At 44.4% G+C, this 25,968-nt stretch overlaps 1 protein-coding gene across 1 annotated transcript in view; it reads right to left on the bottom strand.

The window, feature by feature from the left end:
* The window catches only part of SUSD1 (sushi domain containing 1), a 485,342-nt gene that overhangs the window by 317,277 nt on the left and 142,097 nt on the right, over nucleotides 1-25,968 (bottom strand). The window contains exon 5 of the mRNA XM_077251054.1: nucleotides 16,889-17,068. Within this exon, the coding sequence (XP_077107169.1) occupies nucleotides 16,889-17,068 (180 nt within the window). The remainder of the gene's footprint in view (nucleotides 1-16,888; nucleotides 17,069-25,968) is intronic.

A 25,968-nucleotide genomic window follows, 5' to 3' on the forward strand; every position in this document is an offset into this window, starting at 1 on the left:
GTATGTGTTATTATTCTGTGACTATATGGTGGTAATATTTGATCTGATGTCTGGTCATGGTGTGACTGTATTTTTTCCTTTCATGTGGTATTTTTCAATCACTATGTGGTGGTAAGATGTGGTCTGGCCATGATGTGACAGTATATGTCCTTTGTATGTGGTATTATTGGACATTTTAAAAAAATTTATGTGTATGACAGCGGCACAAACCAACAAAAAAAAAATAAAAACAATATCACTCACCTGTCCATCGTTCTGTCCCATGCTGTTATCCATGTCTGGGGATTAATAATTTTCAATCTGGACGGTAACAAAATGCGGCTGTCCAGGCTCAGAACCACTGATGAATGAGCTGCTGCGAGAGCAACTTCAGTGAGCAGCGGTGACCTCATCGAGGTAACTTCCGGTCACTGAGGCTGCATTCCCAGCAGCGACCCTGAACTGCAGTGACCTCCCTCTGGTAAGATCACCACTAGCACAGTGAGAAAAAGTCGGTCACGGTGCAGAGTGGAGTTCACCGCAGTTCAAATTCATGGCAGTAAATTCTACCAGTGACGTTTTCTTATGGTGATGAGGTCACCGTACTTCAGCCCGGCTGGGATTGCAGCCTCAGTGACCTGAGGTAACTTCAATGATGTCACCATTGAAAATTATTAATTCCCAGACATGGATTATGGTGCAGTACAGAACGTCAGACAGGTGAGGGATATTGTTGCTTTTTGTTTTTTGTTTTATTACAGGAGACAAGGGATTCAATTAAATGAGCATTAGGTTAGTATAACTGTGTTTGTTATTTTTAACCGCTTTACGCCAAAGGGTGGTTTGTACGTTAATGACCGGTCCAATTTTTACAATTCTGACCACTGTCCCTTTATGAGGTTATAACTCTGGAATGCTTCAACGCATCCTGATGATTCTGACAAGGTTTTCTCGTGACATATTGTACTTCTTGATAGTGGTAAAATTTCTTTGATATTACCTGCGTTTACTTGTGAAAAAAATGGAAATTTGGGAAAATTTAGAAAATTTCACAATTTTCCAAATTTGAATTTTTATGCCCTTAAATCACAGAGATATGTCCCACAAAATACTTAATAAGTAACATTTCTCACATGTCTACTTTACATCAGCACAATTTTGGAACCAACATTTTTTTTTGTTAGGGAGTTATAAGGGTTAAAAGTTGACCAGCAATTTCTCATTTTTACAACACCTTTTTTTTAGGGACCACATCACATTTGAAGTCACTTTGAGGGGTTTATATGATAGAAAATACCCAAGTGTGACACCATTCTAAAAACTGCACAACTCAAGGTACTCAAAACCACATTCAAGAAGTTTATTAACCCTTCAGGTGTTTCACAGAAATTTTTGGAATGTTTAAAAAAAATGAAATTTCACTTTTTGTCACAAAAAAAATGTAATTCAGCTCCATTTTGTTTTATTATACCAAGGGTAACAGGAGAAATTGGACTCCAAAAGTTGTTGTCCAATTTGTCCTGAAAACGCTGATACCCCATATGTGGGGGTAAACTACTGTTTGGGCGCATGACAGAGCTCGGAAGGGAAGGAGCGCCATTTGACTTTTTAATGCAAAATTGACTGGAATTGATATGGGACGCCATGTCGCGCTTGGAGAGCCCCTGATGTGCCTACTAAACATTGAAACCTCCCCACAAGTGGCACCATTTTGGAAAGTAGACCCCTTAAGGAACTTATCTAGATGTGTGGTGAGCACTTTTACCCACCAAGTTCTTCACAGAAGTTTATAATGTAGAGCCGTAAAAATAAAAAAATCATATTTTTTCTCAAAAATGATCTTTTTGTCCCCATTTTTTTAATTTTCCCAAGGGTAACAGAAGAAACTAGACACCACATGTTGTTGTGCAATTTGTCCTGAGTACGTTGATACCCGAAATGTGGGGGTAACCTGTTATGATCCCAATGGCAGAGGATCTCAGAGATTACAGCAAAGTCTGCAAACATAAATACCAGCTCATAGGGAAGTGGTAACTAGGCTGACCATATACCTGATCCTAGCACAAACAACTAACAGTAGCCGGGGAACGTGCCTACATTGATCCTAGACGTCTCGCGCCAGCCGGAGAACTAACTAACCCTATCAGGGAAAATAAGACCTCTCTTGCCTCCAGAGAAAAGACCCCAAAGTTATAATACAAGCCCCAACAAATAATAACGGTGAGGTAAGAAGAAAAGACAAACGTAAGAATGAACTAGATTTTAGCAAAGAGAGGCCCACTGACTAATAGCAGAAGATAGTAAGATGACTTATATGGTCAGCAAAAAACCCTGCAAAATATCCACGCTGAATATCCAAGAACCCCCGAACCGACTAACGGTGAGGGGGGAGAATATCAGCCCCCTAGAGCTTCCAGCGATATCAGGAATCACATCTTGTACAAGCTGGACAAAAATATGAACAATGCAAATAAACAAAAATAAGAAAGCAGGACTTAGCTTATCTTGCAAAGAACCAGGACCTGAAGACAGGAGCAAACAGAAATGAACTGATTACAACGATGCCAGGCACTGGACTGAGAATCCAGGAAGTTTAAATAGCAACACCCCAGGCCTAACGAACCAGGTGAGAACCAACCTGGGAAAAGACAATCCAAGTGCCAAACCACAAGTGACCACAAGAGGGAGCTAAGAAGTATAGTTCACAACAGTAACCCACTGTTTCGGCGCATGGCAGAGCTCGGAAGGGAAGGAGCACTATTTGACTTTTCAATACAAAATTGACTGGAAGTGAGATGGGACGCCATGTCGCGTTTAGAGGGCCCCTGATGTGCCTAAACATTGAAACCCCCCACAAGTGACACCATTTTGAAAAGAAGACCCTCTAAGGAACTTATCTAGATGTGTTGTGAAAACTTTGAACCTCTAAGTGTTTCACTACAGTTTATAATGCAGAGCCGTGAAAATAAAAATTCTTTTTTTTTTCAACAAAAATTATTTTTTAGCCCCCAGTTTTGTATTTTCCCAAGGGTAACAGGAGAAATTGGACCCCAAAAGTTGTTGTACAATTTGACCTGAGTACGCTGATACCCCATATGTGGGGGGAAGCACCGTTTTGGGGCATGGCAGAGCTCGGAAGGGAAGGTGCGCCGTTTGGAATGCAGACTTAGATGGATTGGTCTGCAGGCAACACTTTGCATTTACAGAGCCCCTGATGTACCAAAACAGTAGAAACACCCCACAAGTGACCCCATTATGGATACTTGACCCCTCAAGGAACTTATCTAGATGTGTTGTGAGAACTTTGCACCCCCAAGTGTTTCACTACAGTTTATAACGCAGAGCTGTGAAAATAAAAATTCTTTTGTTTTCCACAAAAATTATTTTTCAGCTCCCGGTTTTGTATTTTCCCAAGTGTAGCAGGAGAAATTGGACCCCAAAAGTTGTTGTCCATCTTGTCCTGAGTACGCTGATACCGCATATGTTGGGGTAATCCCATGCGAGGTCTTGTTTTTTGATGTTTTTATTGGTACCATTTTTGGGCACATGATATTTTTTGATTGCTTTTTATTCCGATTTTTGTGAGGTAGAATGAACAAAGACCAGCTATTCATGAATTTCTTTTGGAGGGGTGCTTATACTGTTCCACATTTGGTAAAATTGATAAAGCAGTTTTATTCTTCGGGTCAGTACGATTACAGCGATATCTCATTTATATCATTTTTGTATGTTTTGCCGCTTTTATACGATAAAACTATTTTATATAAAAAATAATTATTTTTGCATCGCTTTATTCTGAGGACTATAACTTTTTTACTTTTTTGTTGATGACGCTGTATGGTGGCTCGTTTTTTGTGGGACAAGATGACAATTTCAGCGGTACCATGGTTATTTATATCCGTCTTTTTGATCGCGTGTTATTCCACTTTTTGTTTGGCGGTATGATAATAAATCGTTGTTTTTTGCCTCGGTTTTTTTTACGGTGATCAATGAAGGGGTTAACTAGTGGGACAGTTTTATAGGTCAGGTCGTTACGGATGCGGCGATACTAAATATGTGTACTTTTATCGTTTTTTTTAATTATTTAGATAAAGAAAATAAGAAATGTATTTATTGGAACAATATTTTTTTCTCTTTATTTAGGTTTTTTTTTTTTTACACCTTGCCCCCGGGGGGGGGGGGGGGGGGTTGGAAATCGCTGATCTGACACTGCTGTGCACTAGGAGACCCTCGGAGCAGCGCGATCACATCGCGCTGCTCCGAGGGTCTCAGGGAAGCACGCAGGGAGCCCCCTCCCTGCGCGATGCTTCCCCGTGCGGCCGGAAAGCTGCGATCATCTTTGATCGCAGGGTGCTGGGGGTTAATGTGCCAGGAGCGGTCCGTGACTGCTCCTGGCACATAGTGCCGTATGTCAGCTGCGATAGTCAAGCGTTTGGAGCGTTTTTCAACTTTAACATTGCTTTCAACCACTACAAATGCATTCACTGAGAAATGTCATTGTAACATTTAACACCCCTAGCTGGCCATGTGGTGTGTGGCACATAAGCAGACCCATCTTGTTTCATTTACGAAGGAGGGACTCTTAAAGTCACAGGGCCTATTTTTACTGGTGCATCAGGCGGCACTAATCTTCTTAAAGGGCCATTATGAAACAGTGGGTCTCCTAAGCTGTTGTAGCCTATGCTGTGAGTAGATGGGCTGCCAAGAAATATGACGCACCACAATACCCCTGTCATAAGATGTCCAGGGGGGACTCCTGAAAAAGTGTTGCATTGAATTCAAGGCCTGCCCTGCTGCATAGTCATATGCACCCCATTAGGCCTTGGAACCCACATGCTGGATGGGCCCAGGAAAATCCACTTCAAAATATGCATTTTGTGCTCCATACTCCATTATTTTATACATTGGCAGGAAGGTGAGCCCTGCTGCATAGTCAGTCATATGCACCCCATTAGGCCTTGGAACCCACATAGTGGATGTGCCCAGGAAAATTCACTTCACAATATGCATTTTGTGCTCCCTAGTCCCTACTCCTTTGTTTTATACATTGGCAGGAAGGCGAGTCCTGCTGCATAGTCAGTCATATGCACCCCATTAGGCCTTGGAACCCACATACTGGAAGAGCCCAGGAAAATTCACTCGCATTTTTTAATGGTATGATGGTTCCCTCTTTGCACAATTATTTACAGGAGAATTTGGCAATTTTATTTGACATGTTTTTAACACTAAGATTCAGATACGGCTTTAACAAAGGCAAATACTTGCAATACAAAGCAATTTTATTGCAAACTACAAAATTCAAGTAACAGTATGATTGAATAGTGTGAGTGCGTACACTTTTGTATGTGTTAACATACACAGGTTAATAAGTACATATAAGGATTAAATAAATATGGTGATTATATATAAATGAAGATTAACTACATACAGTATAGTTAGATCATCACCAAGAGGCTTTAAAACATCATCCGTCTGGAAAATCAGAGAAGCAACACCAAGACAGAGAACCCCTAGGAGATTACCTACACTGCATGGGCATCCCCAATTATGCAGGTGTCAGCACACTGTACGTGTACAGGTACCCCAGTTTTGGCATCTGTCTTAGTCATGTTTCTCTGGTCTTATATAGTGAATAACACTATGTAGTAACTCTAGTTTCACCCACACCTTCAAGTGGCCACTTTTCAAGGTTGGATGAAACTGAGATATCATGGAGTCATCAGACGAGGTGCCATAAAATAGTGCCATCACAGCCCCCTAGACCTAAATGCCCCGTAAAGACCACGTTCACTCTGGTGATCTACTGGCAGGTACAGGACAGATTGCAGGAGACCGAGTTAAGAAGTAGGCCCAAAGAAATGTCATGCCCAATTCCCCAATGTGTTGTACTTTTTGGACTTAAAAATATAGTGCCATCACAGCCCACTTGCCCAAAATTCACCGGCCTATAACAGTACTGAGCACGTGCACCCTGGTCATGTCGTCGGAGATGAGGAAGAGACATTGCAGGAGACAGAGTTAAGAATTAGGGCCAATGTAGTGGTGTCGGTCTCTGAGACATTTGATGCAGTGCATGATCTGCCAAACAATTCCCCAATGGGGGTACCTTTTTTAAAAATACACTAGTGCCATCGCATGCCCCTAGCCCAAACTTCAATGGCCTAAAACATAACTGAGCACATTCACCCTGGTGATCTAGTGGCAAGTACATTTTAGATTGCAGGAGACCTAACAATGGAATGTCATGCCCAATTCCCCAATGTAAAATCCTTATTTTTTAAATAAAAGAGTGCCATCACAGGCCCCTTGGCCAACATGCACCGTACAGAGCACGATCACCCTGGAGATCTACTGGCAGGTACAGGACAGATTGCAGGAGACAGAGTTAAGAAGTAGGCCCAATGTAATGCCATGCCCAATTCCCCAATGTTTTGTCCTTTTTTAAAAAAAATAAGAGTGCCATCACATCACCCTTGGCTACAATGCACTGTACAGACCCCATTCACCCTGGTAACATAGTGGTTCTTGATGAGAAGGATGAGGATAAGGAGGAGGATAAAAGTAAACAGACCAAATCTGGAAGCGTACACCCATGTGTGGTTGTGAAGAGGTGCATGAGAATTCACCTCCCCAAAAGAGAGAATGTATTTGAGGTTATGTTTCATTGTTTTCACTTGGTGGTGTACAGAAGTAATTTGTTCATTTTGATAAGAGTCAGCCTCTCAGCGTTTTCAGTTGAGAGGCGGATGCGCTTATCTGTGATAATTCCACCAGCGGCACTAAAAACCCTCTCTGACAGAACGCCAGCAGCAGGGCAAGTCAGGACCTCCAAGGAATAGAGAGCCAGTTCATGCCACGTGTTCAGCTTGGATACCCAATAATTAAAAGGCACAGAGGAATCACGGAGGACGTTTGTACGATCTGCAAGGTACTCCCTCACTATCTTCCCAAACATTGCACTTCTTGTGACAGCATCCCTTGCCTCTGTGCCGCCACAATGGGAGGGTCTGAGAAAACTGTCCCAAAACTTGGCCATTGTTCCCCTGCCTGAGTTGGATTGTACTTCTGTCTCTCTCGCTTGGAGTCCTTTGTTGTACAACAAACTCTGACATCTGCTGCCAGCGTTCTCACATGGGAATTTTCTAAGTAATTCCGCTACAAGGGCGCTTTGGTACTGCAACATTTTAGTACACCTCTCTGCCTCAGGCAGAAGAGATTAAAAGTTCTCCTTGTAGCGTGGGTCTAGAAGTGTCACCAATCAGTAATGAGTGTCACCCAAAATTTTGATAATCCGAGGGTCACGTGAAATGCAGCGCAACATAAAGTCAGACATGCGTGCCAGACTGCTAACAGACAAGACTTCCGTGTCCTCACCAACAGGATGATTGACCATGCTGTCCTCCTCATCCTCCTCCTCCTCCTCCTCCCTGTCCTCAGGTCATCCCCGCTGAACAGAAGCTAATACAGATGTGTTTGTAGTACCATCTATAGCGCATGAAAGTAGCTCCTGTTCTTCCTCCTCCTCCTCCTCCTCATTGCCTACCAATCCACGCTGAGAAGACATGAGGCTGGGCTGAGTGTAATCCCCCTATATGTTTCCTTGCTCCATGTCCTCATGCTCCGCCTGCAATTTATCCTCTTTGATTGTGAGCAGAGAGTTTTTCAGAATGCTGAGAAGCGGGATGGTGATGCTAATTATGGCGTCATCGCCGCTCACCATCTTGGTGCAGTCCTCAAAGTTTTGTAGGATGATACATATGTCTAACATCCATGTCCACTCCTGAGGTCTGATGTGTGGAGTCTGACCTAAAATTCAACGGCCTTGTTGATGTTGGTAGTCAACAACGGCCCTCTTCTGCTACAAACCTTTTCCAACATATGCAGCATAGAGTTCCAGCGCGTGGGGACATCACACAACAGTCAATGAGCTGGAAGTGCAGCTGAAGCTGTAGCTGACTTTCTGAAATGGGCAGACAGATGGCGTACCTTCATTAGCAGATCCGGCAGCTCCGGGTAGCTTTTCAGAAAACGTTGAACCATGAGGTTAAGCACATGGGCCAAGCAAGGTATGTGTGTGAGCTCACCTTGCCTCAGAGCCACCACCAGGTTATGGCCATTGTCACACACGACCATGCCTGGCTGTAGGTTCAGCGGTGTCATCCAAATATCTGACTGCTCTTTCAGCGCTGTCCACAACTCTTCTGCATTGTGCGGTTTGTCACCTATGCAGATTAGCTTCAGCTCAGCCTGCTGCCGCTTGGCTGAGGCAGTGCTGCAGTGCTTCCAGCTTCTGACTGATGTGTTGATTTCAGAGATGGAGGATGAAGAGGAGGAGGAGGAGGAGGTGCAGGAGCTGTAGACTGTGGGGGCAACCCTGTTTGATGTAGGGCCAGCAATCCTCGGTGTGGGGAGGATGTGTTCCATCCCAAGGTCCAACTGGGTCCCAGCTTCCACTGTTTTAACCCAGTGTGCTGTCATTGAGATGTACCGTCCCTGCACACAAGCACTTGTCCACGTGTCTGTGGTTAGGTGGACTTTCCCGGTAACAGCATTGTTGAGGGCACCTGTAATGTTGTGGAACACATGCTGGTGTAGTGCCGGTATGGCACACCGGGAGAAATAGTGGCGACTGGGGACCGAGTACCTTGGGATGGCCAATGCCATCAGGTTGTGGAAAGTTTCCATCTCAACAAGCCTAAAAGGCAGCATTTCTAGCGCAAGCAGAAGAGAAATATTAGAATTGAAGACTGTGGCCTGTGGAGCGTTGGCTGGGTATTTCCGCTTGCGTTCCAAAGACTGGGTTATAGACAACTGAATGTTGTGCTGGGACAAGGACGTGGATGTGCTTGCTGATGGTGCTGCTTGACTGAGAGCAACAGGTGCAGGGCTAGAGACATCTTCAGATGCAGGGTGTACTGGGGATTGGCTTCTACACGAAACGGTGGAAGAAGCAGTAGTGTGACCAGTAGGCAGTGGTTCTGGAGCCTGGGGTTCAGCCCACAAAGTCAGGTGCTTTGCTTGCATGTGATTATGCTGGTGGTGGTCAGGCTGGTTCTTTTGCTACCCTGCTGATGCGGGCATGGCAGGTGCTGCAAATGGCCTGTTTGGGGTTATCGGCAGAGTCTTTAAAAAATAGCCAGACTCGGGAAGATCTCACAGGTGGAATGGCAACTTCACTCATGTTGGTGCTACGGGGAATCGATGCATGCCTTCTGTCTGTGACCACCACACTGCTTCTTCCTGCTTGTTGGGGGGATATGCCTCCTTCCCCATTTGTGCTGCTGTCCTCATTATGCATGTCCTCCTGCCAGGTTGGGTCAGTCACTATGTCATCCACCACCTCGTCTTCCACATCCGCACCCTGCTCCTCCTGACTTTCTGGCAATTGTGTCTCATCGTCCACCTCTTGTGACACTTTCCCACCATCGCCTTTGTGTGACCGGGGCTGGTCAAAGCTTTGGGCAGCTCTACATGCGATCTCATCTTTCCCCACTTCAAGTTTACCGGCAGAGATTTCTGAATCTTGAAATGGAAAACTGGACAGCTCTTCAGAGTATCCAAGTGTGGGATCAGTTGTCCCAGGGCACGTGGCATGGTGGGAGGAAGGAGGATCAGGGTGAGGAATATCCTGGCCACACTCACGGCTTCTCAGACTTGACTGTGTGGTAGAAAAGTTGGTGGTGGTGGCTAAGTGACTGGAAGCATTATCCACTATCCAACCAACAACCGTTCCACACTGCTCTGGCTTCAATAGTGGTGTGCTGCGGTCCCCCGGAAACTGAGACAGGAAAGTCGAGCGAGAAGATGTGGGTCTTTGTTGTTGCCCACTTTCACCTTGCCCACGTCCTCGTCCTCTGGATGCACCATCAGCATCACGTCCACTTCCCCGTCCCTTGCCCCTTGCCTTAACCATTTTAAATGGACTACTGCACTATTTCAAATGCTCAACACCTAATGTCTTTACTACTAGCGGAATAATATGTGATCAGTATGCCTGCAAATCTACGATTTTTCAACCCTGAACACCAGAGAGGCCTCAGCCTGAACAGACTGTATTCAATTTTTTTTTTTCTTAAATTTAATTTATGCTAAATAGCTCTGTATAGAATTAGAGTATCACACAGCCAAAAAATAAACACGCCGGCCTCCAATGCCCAAAGTTAGAGCACAGAGATATACGACGGCTGTAACGGAAATACCACACTGGCAAATCTGTGGCCTTTGAATTTTTTTGGATGCTAAATAGCGCAGTATAGAATTTGAGTATCACACAGCCACAAAGTAAGTACACCGGCCTCCAATGACCTAACTTGGAGCACAGAGATATATGACGGTTGACGGCTGTAACGGAAATACCACACTGGCAAGTCTGTGGCCTTTCAATTTTTTTGGATGCTAAATAGTGCTGTATAGAATTTGAGTATCACACAGCCACAAAATAAGTACACCGGCCTCCAATGACCTAACTTGGAGCACAGAGATATATGACGGCTGTAACGGAAATACCACACTGGCAAATCTGTGGCCTTTCAATTTTTTGGGATGCTAAATAGCGCTGTATAGAATTTGAGTATCACACAGCCACAAAATAAGTACACCGGCCTCCAATGACCAAACTTGGAGCACAGAGATATATGAGGCCTTTTTCAGCGAATTTAAGCCACCAAAAAAAAAAGGGGGGGGCACAAGGGTATCACACACAACTAGGCTACGTATGCCTGACAAAGTATCACTTTTCAACAGGCCTCAGTCTGACAGAACAGACTGTATAATTTTTTTTGGCTGGGGGATTTTTGGGAAAAAGAAAAAATTGGTATATAGACAGTAAATAAGCTGCAGCAGCAGGCAGTTATGGAGCTTTGGGAAGGATGAAGTGGGAGCAATAGACGCACATACAGTGCCTGCAGGCCTTGCACTGATGTGGATATGCTGTGCCCTACCTGCCTAGCGCTGCAATATTGGGACCCACAAATTAGCCCGAAAAAGGACAGTTGGTTTCTCAGGAGTTGTGGATGTAAGAGTTGCAGACCTACACTAAATCTAAAACCATGATTCTGACCCTATCTCGGCAGCAGCTCTCCCTACTCTCGCTGAAACAGGAACAGAATGCGGCGAGCAGGGCGGCGCCAAGTCTCTTATACTCGGGATGGTGCTGTACAGCCCAGCCAATCACTGCACGACCACAACAAAGATGGCTGCGGCGTTTCATGGCCTGGCAGACAATCCCTGCACCGTGATTGGGTCTCTAAAGTCCGTCAAATCTGCTGGGTGGAGACTGCAGTTACCGCCGAATAATCCCGGAAATGCTTGCTGCTCTCCGAGTACACCGAGCATAGCGAGCACGTTCACTCATCACTACTCTCGTCCCATTGTCCATGGCACTAATGAATACTCTGTGGTAAGACATTTATCACCTATTCTGTGGATGCATGATAAATGTCTTTCCTTCATAAATATGTAAACATTATAGATTTAACAGCCAGCTTATTAAATTTTAGGTTAACCCCTTAATCCGATTGGACATACTGTCCCGTCAAGGTGACCTGGAACTTAATTCCCAGTGACGGGATAGTACGTCCAGTGCGATCAGCCGCGCTCACGGGGGGAGCGTGGCCGATCGCGGCCGGGTGATAGCTGACTATCGCAGCTGACATTCGGCACTCTGTGCCAGGAATGGTCATGGACCGCCCCCGGCACATTAACCCCCGGAACACTGCGATCAAACATGATCGCAGTGTTCCAGCGGTATAGGGAAGCCTTGAGCAGGGAGGGGGCTCCCTGCATGCTTCCCTGAGACCCTCGGAGCAACGCGATGTGATCGCGTTGCTCCAAGGGTCTCTTACCTCCTCCTCCCTGCAGGCCCGGATCCAAAATGGCCGGGGGGCTGCATCCGGGTCCTGCAGGGAGGTGGCTTACCAGCGCCTGCTCAGCATAAGCGCTGGTAAGCCTCCCTGCTGTGCGGTGTGATCGCTGATCTGACACAGTGCACAGCAAAGTGTCAGATCAGCGATCTGTCAATATAATGTGATGCCCCCGGGGCAAAGTAAAAAAGTAAAAAAAAATTTTTTACATGTGTTAAAAAAAAAAAATTCTAAATAAAAAAAAATATATATATTGTTCCAATAAATACATTCCATTATCTAAATTAAAAAAAACTATGAAAGTACACATATTTAGTATCGCCGCGTCCGTAACGACCTGACTTGTAAAACTGTCCACTGGTTATCCCCTTCAGTGAACACCGTAAAAAAAATAAAAAAAACGAGGCAAAAAACAACCCTTTATTATCATACCGCCAAGCAAAAAGTGGACTAGCATGCGATCAAAAAGACAGATATAAATAACCATGGTACCGCTGAAAATATCATCTTGTCCCGCCAAAAAACGAGCCACCATACAGCATCATCAGTGAAAAAATAAAAAAGTTATAGTCCTCAGAATAAAGCGATGCAAAAATAATTCTTTTTTCTATAAAACAGTTTTTATCGTATAAAAGCGTCAAAACATAAAAAAAATCTAAATGAGGTATCGCTGTAATCGTACTGTCCCGAAGAATAAAACTGCTTTATCCATTTTACCGATCGTGGAACGGTATAAACGCCCCCCCCCCCCCAAAAGAAATCCATGAATAGCTGTTTTTTTGTCATACTGCCTCACAAAAATCTGAATAAAAAGCGATCAAAAAATGTCACGTGCCCGAAAATGTTACCAATAAAAATGTCAACTTGTCCCACAAAAAACAAGACCTCACATGACTCTGTGAAACAAAACATGGAAAAATTATAGCTCTCAAAATGTGGTAACGCAAAAAAATATTTTTTGCAATAAAGAGCGTCTATAATGTGTGACAGCTGCCAATCATACAAATCGGCTAAAAAACCCACTATAAAAGTAAATCCAACCCCCTTCATCACCCCCTTAGTTAGGGAAAAAAAATAAAAAAATAAAAAATGTATTTATTTCCATTTTCCCATTAGGGTTAGGGCTAGGGTTAGGGTTAGGGCTAGGGTTAGGGCTCAGGTTAGGGTTAGGGCTAGGGTTAGGGTTAGGGTTAAGGCTAGGGTTAGGGCTAGGGTTAGGGCTAGGGTTATGGTTAGGGTTAAGGTTAGGGCTAGGGTTAGGGTTAGGGTTAGGGCTAGGGTTAGGGTTAGGGTTGGGGCTAGGGTTAGGGTTTGGATTACAGTTACGGTTGGGATTAGGGTTAGGGGTGTGTCAGGATTAGGGGTGTGGTTAGGGTTTGGGTTAGGGGTGTGGTTGGGATTAGGGGTGTGTTTGGGTTAGGGTTTCAGTTAGAATTGGGTGTTTCCATTGTTTAGGCACATCAGGGGCTCTCCAAACACAACATTTTTTATTTTCACGGCTTTGCGTTATAAACTGTAGTGAAATACTTGGGGGTTCAAAGTTCTCACAACACATCTAGATAAGTTCCTTGGGGGGTCTACATTCCGATATGGGGTCACTTGTGGGGGGTTTCTACTGTTTGGGTACATCAGGGGCTCTGCAAGTGCAACGTGACGCCTGCAGACGTCTAAGTCTGCATTCCAAATGGCGTTCCTTCCCTTCAGAGCTCTGTCGTGCGCCCAAACAGTGGTTTACCCCCACATATGGGGTATTGGGGTACTCAGGACAAATTGTGCAACAATGTCTGGGGTGTATTTTCTCCTGTTACTCTTTGTAAAATAAAACAAATTGGAGCTGAAGTAAATTTTTTGTGAAAAAAAAATTAACTGTTCATTTTTTTTTTAAACATTCCAAAAATTTCTGTGAAGCACCAGAAGGGTTAATAAACTTTTTGAATGTGGTTTTGAGCACCTTGAGGGGTGCAGTTTTTATAATGGTGTCACACTTGGTTATTTTCTATCATATAGACCCCTCAAAATGACTTCAAATGTGATATGGTCCCTAAAAAAAAATGGTGTTGTAAAAATGAGAAATTGCTGGTCAAATTTTAACCCTTATAACTTCCTAACAAAAAAATTTTGTTTCCAAAATTGTGCTGATGTAAAGTAGACATGTGGGAAATGTTACTTATTAAGTGTTTTGTGTGACATATCTCTCTGATTTAAGGGCATATAAATTCAAAGTTGGAAAAAACACAGGGAATATCATTGAAATTTTACCATTATCATGAAGTACAATATGTCTCGAGAAAACAATGTCAGAATCACCGGGATCCGTTGAAGCGTTCCAGAGTTATAACCTCATAAATGGACAGTGATCAGAATTGTAAAAATTGGCCCGGTCATTAACGTGCAAACCACCCTCGGGGCTTAAGGGGTTAACAATGATTTGGATTAAATTTTATAACGGCTGTTATAGTGTTATTATATCCTGACCTTTATTGATAAGTTTATGAAGCCACACATATTGATATAACTCTAAGATGCAGGGGCGTAACTATAGCGGTCGCAGCTGCGACCGGGCCCGGACTGCTTAGGGGCCCATCCGTCCAGCAATAGTGAAGGAGAAGGACCCAACCATTACAGCAGGGAGGCGTCACCGCAGATCCATCAGTTACATGGGGGAAGATGGATTTAATGCGGTCACGTGATCCAACCTTGTGACTGGAGAGAGGCGTATCCACAGGTCCTTCAGCTACACCAAAGGGAAAGACTGGTCGAAGGGAGCTGGTGCTGCTTGAGTGAGTGGCTGAGTGCCTAAACCTAAAAAGCTGCAATCTGTTGCTGCATCCTCCTCCTCCTCCTGCCGAAGGGTCCCTTAAGCCTCAGATCTGCATTTGTCCTCCTGTCATTAGCAGCCGCTTGTGTGACCTGTCTGCCCTGTTCTCAAGTCTCCCCTGTCCCCTTTCTCACCGTGTGTTCCCCATCTACCCTGTCCTCATAATCCATGTGCCCCCTTCTTCCTTGCTCCCAAGGCTCCCCCCATTTTCCCCTGTCCCCTTGCAGCTCCGTCTCCCCGTGTGTCCCTATCTACTCTGCCCTAGGAGTCCCCTTATTTCCTCTTGTGCCTGTCTCCCTTGCCCCCTTGTACCCTTCTCCCCTTCCTCCTAGTCCCCATGTGTCCCCTTGTGCCTGTCACCCTTGTCCCCTTGTGCTTGTGTCCCTTGTTCCTGTGTGTCCCGTTGTGTCAGTCTCCCTTGCCAACTGGTCCCTGTGTGTCCCCTTGTGCCTGTCTCCCTTGCCTGCTAGCTCCCTTGTATCAGTCTCCCTTGCCACTAGTCCCCTTGTGTCAGTCTCACTTGCACACTAGTCCCTGTGTTCCCTTGTGTCAGTCTCCCTTGTCCCCTTGTGTCAATCTCCCTTGCCCACTAGTCCCCGTGTTTCCCCTTGTCAGTCTCCCTAGCCCACTGGTACCCCTGTGTCCCCTTGTGTCAGTCTCCCTTGTCCCCTTGTGTCAGTCTCCCTTGCCCACTAGTCCCCTTGTGTCAATCTCCCTTGCCCACTAGTCCCCGTGTGTCCTCTATTCAGTCTCCCTGGCCCACTAGTCCCAGTGTGTCCCCTTGTGTCAGTCTCCCTTGCCCTCTAGTCCCCGTGTGTCCCCTTGTCAGTCTCCCTGGCCTACTGGTCCCCCTGTGTCCCCTTGTGTCAGTCTCCCTTGTCCCCTTGTGTCAGTCTCCCTTGCCCACTAGTCCTCTTGTGCCCTTCCCCCCTGCCTCCTAGCCTGCATGTGTCCCCTTGTGCCTGTCTTCCTTGCTCCCTAGCCCCCCTGTGTCACCACTGTGCCTGTCTCCCCTAGCCCCCTTGTGTCCTTCTCCCCTGCCCCATAGTCACCATTTGCCCATGTCTTTCTCACTGCACCTGTATGGAGGGGCTGCATTGTACTATGAGGGGGGCTGCATTATATTCTATGGGGGTTACATTATATTGTATGGTGGGGCTGCATTAAACTTTTGTGGGGTGGCTGCATTATACTCTGTGGGGTGGCTGCATTATACTATATGTGGGCTGCATTATACTGTATCGAGGACTATGGAGAATACATTATACTATATGAAGAACTATGGGGTGCATTATACTATGAGAAGTGAATTGTATGACATGGATGACGATGGCGGTGCATTATACTATATGGAGCACTATGAGGAGTGTATTATACTATATAGAGGACTGAGCAGTGTATTTTAATATATGGAGGACTATGAGGAGTGTATAATACTATATGGAGGACTGAGGAGTGTATACTATATGGAGGACTATGAGGGGTGCATTATACTATATAGAGCACTATGAGCAGTGTATTATACTATATGGAGGACTGAGGAGTGTATTATACTATATGGAGGACTGAGCAGTGTATTACACTATATGGAGCACTATGAGGAGTGTATTTAACATATGGAGGACTATGAGGAGTGTATTATACTATATGGAGGAGTGTATAATACTATATGGAGGACTATGGGGAGTGTATTATACTATTGTACTATATGGAGGACTATGGAGAGTGTATTATACTATATGGATGACTATGAACTGCGCAGTATATTATATAGAGGACTATGGGGGTGCATTATATTATAAGGAGTACTATGGAGGTGCATTATAATTCTTATATGGATCCCCATGACTTCTATGTAAGCCCCTGATGAGTATAATGGTTTATTTTCTTTTATAAATTACATAACAATGGCAGTACGGGGACAGATATATACCAGGATGGGGCACCGGATAGTTACGCCACTGAGATCACACTATACAACTTTGCAATAAAGCTATAGTGTGCAAAATGAATAGGGAAAATCTGAATTTGGGTGGAAAATATTTTTGCATGGTTGGGGGGGGGGCCCATTTGAAAGTTCGCATCGGGGCCCATAACTTTCTAGTTATGCCACTGCTAAGACGCTAAACAAGTGAGAACTAATACTGATAATAACATGATTATATGATACTTCTATTGTTAAGAATTCTGTAGTATTTATGATTACAGTAATGTCCTTTGCTGGCCCTACCTGTGCACCTTACAGTGGCACCTTCCCATGTTCCTTTGGCTGTACAAATAGATGTACTGACTCCTCGATCAGGGTTAAATCCAGATGAACATTTATAAGTCACTTGGCTCCCGAATGTGGTTTTGGCAGATACTATTGTTGCAGAATTAGGACGTGATGGAGGCTGTCCACAGTTAATCTCTGTGTTTGGAAAAAGAAAAAAGTAAAGTTAAAATGTCCAGTCTATCTCAAATCTTCTTACTTCAACCTCAGATATGGTGAGAAGAAAACACATTATTTCTTCATGTATGTCTTTATCCCCATCACTGCAAAGGATGTACGTTATGATTTTAAATACATGAATAAAATATTAAGGCTAAGGTTTAATGGAGTCCATGATCCCCAAAGTGCATTTTAAAGAGAATCTGTCAGCAGGATTGAGCCCTATAAACTAAAAGTAGGGCCATGAAGGCACTGTGATGCTGATTAATCTGATACCTGATGTGAAGGGATCCGCTCAGTGGTTGTTTAATATTCATCTTATGAAGTTTTCATAAAATGACGTCTTCAGTGCCTCTGGGTGCTTTGGCGCAAGATGTGGGGACAGGGTCTTCTTCTCATTCTCTGCCTCCCCACCAGCCTCCTCTGCTTCTTGTGCAGGTCACTGTGAAACGCGCGTTGGGGAAGAGGCAGTGGCACCATCGCTGGTTACAGGTAATTTTGTCTTTTTATTGTATTACATGGCCATATGCATCTATACTCAGGTTCCCCTTTGTGGCCAGTACATATGCATTATTACACTTTAGTTTATGATTTACATGCTTATGTCCACATGGGGCAGGATTTCCTGTTTATGGGTATGCTTTTTGTATGCTGTTTATTATATTTAATTAATATCCTGTGACAGCGGTGGTGCCATATTTTGGCTCACCACCTTGTATCTTTGGTGTTGTTCTGCCTTCCAATGTTTTTACATATTTTGCTGTATGTTATTTAATAAACTACCCCTTTCTTTGATATAAGTTCTTTTTGCGCTTGTTCCTTTTTTATATGTTCTTCCTATTTATTTGGCGCTGTCGCTGAACTGTTTATGTACAATGTCCTGGCACGTTTTTTTCAGGTGATAAATTATATAATCACTATTCTTGATTCTGCCTACATATTACCTGCCTTAGGGGTTAACTTATGTTCATACTAGAAATGATACTGTATAAACATGTAAGACAAACAGGGATAACAGAAAGCAACTAACTTACAAAACACTCACCCAAAGGTAAAGAAGTATATAGGGAAGAGTAGGAATGTGCAAACCAAATAGGAATAGGACAATGAGGAAAGCATACAGCTAAAAAACAGCATGCAACAATCTCCAGCAGCAATAACGACCTCCAACTCAGCACAGCGACTCCAAGGAGCTAGAAAGTAAAACTTTAACTGGCGAGGAAGAGAAGGTCTGGACATATTTTAAAGGTAATATACCACATCTTTTATAAACACTGGTACAAAGTGACTAAAAGAACATTTGAAAATAAGAAACACTTTTTATTAAATACAACAATTAAATACTGAATTTAAAAAGACAGGGGGAAACAAGGAAAAACGAAAAAAAAGAAACCAAAAAATCAGGGAAAAGGTACAGTTAGGTAGAAAGTTTTTACAAATACTGCAATTTGCGAAAAAATCAATAAAGGATTATTTAAGCCTGCTGAGTAGAAAGGAGAGGAAAAACTCACACCTCTACATGAGTATCATTCCAAAACACATTGCAGCAGCTTTTTTTAGGCCATGCAGCAACCAAAAAGCAAAAGGTACATACGATGAAATAAAGTGCTTATGTAAGATAAATGCCTGCAAACAGAGAAATAGACTTATCATATGTACCAAAAGGGCCCTTAATGGTAAGTTGTCTATAATATACTGAAAAATTGCTATTGCAGCTGTTACAAAAAGTGCGCACAACATTAAATGCTTCCATTAATCGGAGATGGTGGTATGATTAAAAAATGGTTAAAAAAATGGTGTTACCTGCCGTGGAATGCTGAAATGTCCAGCAGTGCCCGAGGAGACTGTACCAGAACCTGCGCCCAACCAGCGCCATTTCGCTAAATAGCTTCATCAAAATTTTGCAGTGGTCTATTAATTTTTGCCAGAGCTGTACATTTAATTTCCTTGTAAAAAATATTCAGCTGCACAATACATATCACAAACATTTCACTTAGAGCAATGTCTTCTGCTGAGAGAGGCTTACGACAGATGTGCCAACCGTGACAATCTGCGTTAATGTCCTCATTGGGATAGCATTGTACAATGTGGACTAACCTTGCATTGGCACGAACAAGCATTGACCATCTGGAGAAGCGATTAAATCGCCGACAGTCCAAGCCAACCTTCTCTTCGGATTTGATGATGAGGGTGCTGATATCAGGACAAATCTCTGAATCAATGTCCGGGTCCTGAAGTCTGAAAATATCTTTTTTGATAGTCTCTTTGAACTGGTCTGGTAGGAACTCCAGTCCTGTCATCCAAGAAGAATTTGCAAAGGCATCAGCAGACACTGGCCAGGTACCAAGGTCTGCAGGGGTCAGATGGGATTGAATATACTGCCATTGTTCAGGTTTAGAAGACTTCCTGATTGTTTCAATGCGCTTACTGACATAGACATAGAAGCGTTTTGTCTGGTTGTATTGATAACCCAGAACAACTTTGCTGTCTGTGTAGAATATTGTGTCATCCACGTGGATAGATAGTTCGCTCTGTTACAAGTCTGCAATCTCTATGGTTAGTACAGCCTCTCAGAGTTCAAATCTGAGTATGGTGTGCTCAGATTTAGGAGCCAATTTAGCCTTCCCAAATAGAAATCCAACATGAGCTTCATTGTTAGAGTCTATAACCTTCAAATAGCTGCAATAGCTTTAGTGCAGGCATCAGAGAATAAATGGATCTCCTTCCTTTGACTCGCAGCAAAAAATGCCAAAGTGTAACTGTGAGGTGGCCAGGGTGGTAATCATGGCGAGGGGCTGTTTTGATCCCACACCCTGGCACCCCGCAAAGAAAACATAATGTCCCGTCTGATGTGTGGTGTGGGAATATTGCACAGAACTCACGGTTGCGTTTGCAGACCCTGCTGATCCCATATTTCCATGTCCGGATGATATCACACACTCAGGAACAGACATTGTATTCTGCTTTAACAGTGTAACTTTACTTGATAACAAATAATCTATGGCAGTTTCAGTACAGCACAAGTTCACGTTTTTCAGCCTGAGCTTTCCCTCTCAATGCTTGCTCCTCTAGCCTCTAAGATGCTCTTCCTGGCTCTGAGGTCCCCATATTCCTGTGTCCACTTTCCCATACTGGTTCCCACTCCGGCTCCCCTTCACTGGGAGATGAAAAAGGTTCCTCGAGCCATATCCCGTATTATTTAAGGGATACCATCGTACCAAGTGGCAGTCGTCCGCATTCTGCTGTTCTGTGCCTTTCCGTACTGTGTGACCCTCTAATATGGTCTGCCTTCTTCTGAATCACTCTCCAGCACTTTCTTAATGTTATAACTATAATACACTACACTACAGCCCCGGGAGCATCACTACCCCTGCAGCACGGCGTCCGTGTCACCGGAGGTCTCAGCGCTATTGCCTCTGCGAGCATCTCGCCTCCTTGCAGCGCTCTCCCCACATACCTCCACACTTATCAAGGCGCTTTTCTCTCCCGGTCTCCAGCTGACGCTGACTCCTGTGTGGGTTCATACACACATACTGTGGTCTCCAGGCAGCTCACTGTGCACTATAGCCGTACGTCCCCGCTTCTAGGGAGGCCACCCTGTAACCTGTATCCTTTTGGGGTAGTTTATTAATCGGTGCTCCATCTTTTCATGTACTCAAAACTGTTTCTGATGAAGGTCTTTTGATCAGTCAAACGTTTAAATGTTGAGCTGGATGCACCGAATAAAATGAATATCTAATCTTGCAAATAAGATCTCCTGAGTGCCAAGTATTTCTTATTTGTGTTTGACGGGTTGGATACCTAACTTGTGCACCTTCAAGAAGCCTTGAGTGCCGTGGTTAATATTACTATAATACACTACTGTACAGTGCTCCCACTGACTGACTTAGAATGAGGAAATGTACCCTAAAAAACTCACTCACTCCTGCTCCTCCCAATTTGCAAATCCCTAACTGTTATTTTATTGGCACCCTAGCTTCCTGACTATTGTGCCCCACTATAGTAAATCCAATCCTATTTTAATTTATAGCTATCCTCTTATCTTATCCTTTACATCTTTCCCTAATCTTGTAACAATATCAAAACACATAAAATTCAATGTAAAACCCTTATACAATATAACAACTACATTATTAATAGTAAGGTACATGTGACACCCCAGGAATTTGGTTGTCACAGTGGTATTGCCTTCCTCACGGGGAGGATGATGCCATGCTTGGAAGTGAGGAAGGATCCCTTTAATAGTTAGCATGAACACAACACTGTTCTGACTCCAGGCCAGAAGGGGGAGCTGCGAACCTGGTTTGAGGGTAACTGTTATGGTTTCCAATGGCAAGGAAACATCAGAAGCATAAAATAAACGGACAAGCTCTCGGGTGATGGAAACTAGAGCTGACCGCGATGCTAAACCTACACACCACACTAGAAGTAGCCAGGAGGCATTCCTGCGTTGTCTCTAGATGCCGCGCGCCAGCCGGAGAACTAACTACCCCTGGTAGAAGAAAACACAGTCCTGGCTTGCCTCCAGAGAATGTCCCCACAGGAGATAGCAGCCCCCCACATATAATAACGGTGAGAGCAGATGAAAAGACACACGTAGTATGAAAGCAGATTTAGCACAGAGAGGCCCGCTAACTAAATAGCAGAAAGATACAACAGAGGACTTCGCGGTCAGCTGCAAAACCCTTAAAAACACCATCCTGAAATTACCTTAACTCATGTGACAACTCATGCCACTGGAGTGGTAATTTCAGCCCAACAAGAGCTTCCAGCTGCAGAGATTCATATAAGTGCAAACTGGACAAAACATACAAAAATAGACTTAAGGACTAAAGTGTCCAACTTAGCTGAGCAGGAAACTGGGAGCAGGAACATGCAACAGAATCACTCTGGATACATTGATGGCCAGCATTAGAATGACTGAGGAGCAAGGTTAAATAGGATACTCCCACATCCTGATAGGAACAGGTGAACTGAGAAGACAAAGCTTGCAGGACACCAGTACCACAAGAGACCACCGGGGGAGCCCACGAACCGAATCACAACAGTACCCCCCCCTTAAGGAGGGGGCACCGAACCCTCACAAGAACCACCAGGGCGATCTGGATGAGCCCTATGAAAGGCACGGACCAAATCAGAAGCGTGAACATCAGAAGCTGTAACCCAAGAATTATCCTCTTGACCGTAGCCCTTCCATTTCACCAGATATTGAAGTCTCCGTCTGGAAACACGGGAGTCCAAGATTTTCTCCACCACATACTCCAATTCACCCTCAACCAGCACAGGAGCAGGAGGCTCAACAGAAAGCACAAGTGGTACCTCATACCTCCGCAATAATGACCAATGGAAGACATTATGGATAGCAAAGGATGCTGGGAGGTCCAAACGAAAAGACACAGGGTTAAGAATTTCCAAAATCTTATAAGGACCGATGAACCGAGGCTTAAACTTAGGAGAAGAGACCCTCATAGGGACAAAACGGGAGGACAACCACACCAAGTCCCCAACACGAAGACGAGGACCAACACGACGATGGCGATTAGCAAAACGTTGAGTCTTCTCCTGGGACAACTCCAAATTGTCCACCACCTGCCCCCAAATACGATGCAACCTATCCACCATGGTATCCACTCCAGGACAATCCGAAGACTCCACCTGACCAGATGAAAAATGAGGATGGAACCCTGAATTGCAAAAGAAAGGGGAGACCAAAGTGGCAGAACTGGCCCGATTATTAAGGGCAAACTCAGCCAACGGCAAAAAGGAGACCCAGTCATCCTGATCAGCAGACACGAAACACCTCAAATAAGTCTCCAAGGTCTGATTAGTACGTTCCGTCTGGCCATTTGTCTGGGGATGAAATGCAGACGAAAAAGACAAATCAATGCCATCCTGGCACAAAACGCCCGCCAAAATCTGGACACAAACTGGGATCCCCTGTCGGAAACGATATTCTCCGGAATACCATGCAGCCGAACCACATTCTGAAAAAACAGGGGCACCAACTCAGATGAGGAAGGCAGCTTGGGCAAGGGCACCAAATGAACCATCTTAGAAAAGCGGTCACACACCACCCAAATGACGGACATCTTCTGAGAAACAGGGAGATCAGAAATAAAATCCATAAAGATGTGTGTCCAAGGCCTCTTAGGAACAGGCAAGGGCAACAACAACCCACTAGCCCGAGAACAACAAGGCTTGGCCCGAGCACAAACATCGCAAGACTGCACAAAAGTACGCACGTCCCGAGACAGGGAAGGCCACCAGAAGGACCTAGCCACCAAATCTCTGGTACCAAAAATTCCCGGATGACCTGCCAACGCAGAAGAATGAACCTCCGAGATGACTCTATTGGTCCACTCATCCGGCACAAACAATCTACCAGGCGGACAACGATCAGGCCGATCCGCCTGAAACTCTTGTAAAGCACGTCGCAGGTCTGGGAAGACAGCAGACAATATCACCCCATCCTTAAGTATACCCGTAGGTTTAGAATCACCAGGGGAATCAGGTTCAAAACTCCTAGAAAGGGCGACCGCCTTCACATTCTTAGTACCTGGCAGATACGAAACCACAAAATTAAACCGGGAGAAAAACAACGACCAGCGCGCCTGTCTAGGATTCAGACGTCTGGCCGACTCAAGATAAATCAAATTTTTGTGATCAGTCAAGACCACCACCTGATGTTTAGCACCCTCAAGCCAATGACGCCACTCCTCGAATGCCCACTTCATCGCCAAAAGCTCCCGATTACCGACGTCATAATTTCGCTCGGCGGGCGAAAATTTTCGAGAAAAGAACGCACAAGGTCTCATCACTGAACAATCTGAACTTTTCTGCGACAAAACCGCCCCCGCTCCGATCTCGGAAGCATCAACTTCCACCTGAAAAGGAAGAGAAACATCAGGCTGGCACAACACCGGAGCAGAAGAAAAACGGCGCTTAAGCTCCCGAAAGGCCTCCACAGCAGCAGGAGACCAATCTGCAACATCAGCACCCTTTTTAGTCAAATCAGTCAAAGGCCTGACAACGCTAGAAAAACCAGTTATGAATCGACGATAAAAGTTAGCAAAGCCCAAAAATTTCTGAAGGCCCTTAAGAGAAGTCGGTTGCGTCCAGTCACAAATAGCCCGAACCTTCACAGGATCCATCTCAATAGAAGAGGGGGAAAAAATGTACCCCAAAAAAGAAATCTTCTGAACCCCAAAAACACACTTTGAACCTTTAACAAACAGAGAATTGGTCCGCAAAACCTGAAAAACCCTCCTAACTTGTTGAACATGAGATTCCCAGTCATCCGAAAAAATCAAGATATCGTCCAAATACACAATCATAAATTTATCCAGATATTCACGGAAAATATTGTGCATAAAAGACTGAAAGACCGAAGAGGCATTTGACAGACCAAAAGGCATCACCAAATACTCAAAATGGCCCTCGGGCGTATTAAATGCGGTTTTCCACTCATCCCCCTGCTTAATTCGCACCAAATTATACGCACCGCGAAGATCAATCTTAGAGAACCACTTCGCCCCCTCAATGCGAGCAAATAAATCTGTCAGCAATGGCAAAGGATACTGATACTTGACTGTGATCTTATTCAAGAGTCTATAATCAATACAAGGTCTCAAAGAACCATCGCTTTTAGCTACGAAAAAGAACCCCGCTCCAAGAGGAGACGAAGAAGGACGAATATGTCCCTTTTCCAAGGACTCCCTAATATACTCTCGCATGGCAGCATGTTCAGGTACAGACAGATTGAATAGACGACCCTAAGGAAATTTACTGCAGGGGATCAAATCTATGGCGCAATCGCAATCTCTGTGAGGAGGAAGAGAATTAAGAGTAGATTCCTCAAAAACCTCACGATAATCAGACAAAAACTCAGGAATTTCAGAGGGAATAGATGAAGCAATGGAGACCAAAGATGTGTCCCCATGATTTCCCTGACATCCCCAGCTTAGTACAGACATTGTTTTCCAGTCAAGGACTGGGTTATGAGTTTGCAACCATGGCAATCCCAGCACCAACACATCATGTAGATTATACAGTACAAGGAAGCGAATCACCTCTTGATGGTCTGGAGTCATACGCATAGTCACTTGTGTCCAGTATTGTGGTTTATTACTAGCCAATGGTGTAGAATCAATACCCTTTAAAGGTATAGGAACTTCCAGAGGCTCTAGATCAAACCCACAGCGCCTGGCAAAGGACCAATCCATAAGACTCAAAGCGGCGCCAGAATCCACATACGCATCCGCAACAATAGAAGATAACGAACAAATTAGAGTTACAGACAAAATAAACTTGGACTGCAAAGTGCCAATAGCAGAGGATTTATCAACTTTCTTTGTTCGTTTAGAGCATGCTGATATAACATGAGTAGAATTTCCACAATAGAAGCACAAATGATTTTTGCGCCTATAAATCTGTCGTTCGCTTCTGGACAGAAAGCTATCACATTGCATACTCTGTGGTGCCTCTTCAGAAGACACCGCCAACTGGTGCACAGGTTTGCGTTCCCGTAAACGCCGATCAATCTGAATTGCCATTGTCATGGACTCATTCAGACCAGTAGGCGCAGGAAACCCCACCATGACGTCTTTTACAGCATCAGAGAGACCTTCTCTGAAAATTGCCGCCAGAGCGCACTCATTCCACTGAGTAAGCACAGACCATTTTCAAAATTTTTGGCAATATATTTCGGCTTCATCTTGCCCCTGAGAGAGGGCTATTAGGGCTTTCTCAGCCTGAATCTCCAAATTTGGTTCCTCATAAAGCAACCCCAAAGCCAGAAAAAACGCATCCACATTGAGCAACGCAGGATCCCCTGGTGCCAATGAAAATGCCCAATTTTGGGGGTCACCCCGCAGTAAAGA

The sequence above is a fragment of the Ranitomeya variabilis genome, chromosome 1, assembly GCF_051348905.1.
Source record: "Ranitomeya variabilis isolate aRanVar5 chromosome 1, aRanVar5.hap1, whole genome shotgun sequence".
NCBI classification, from domain to species: domain Eukaryota; kingdom Metazoa; phylum Chordata; class Amphibia; order Anura; family Dendrobatidae; genus Ranitomeya; species Ranitomeya variabilis.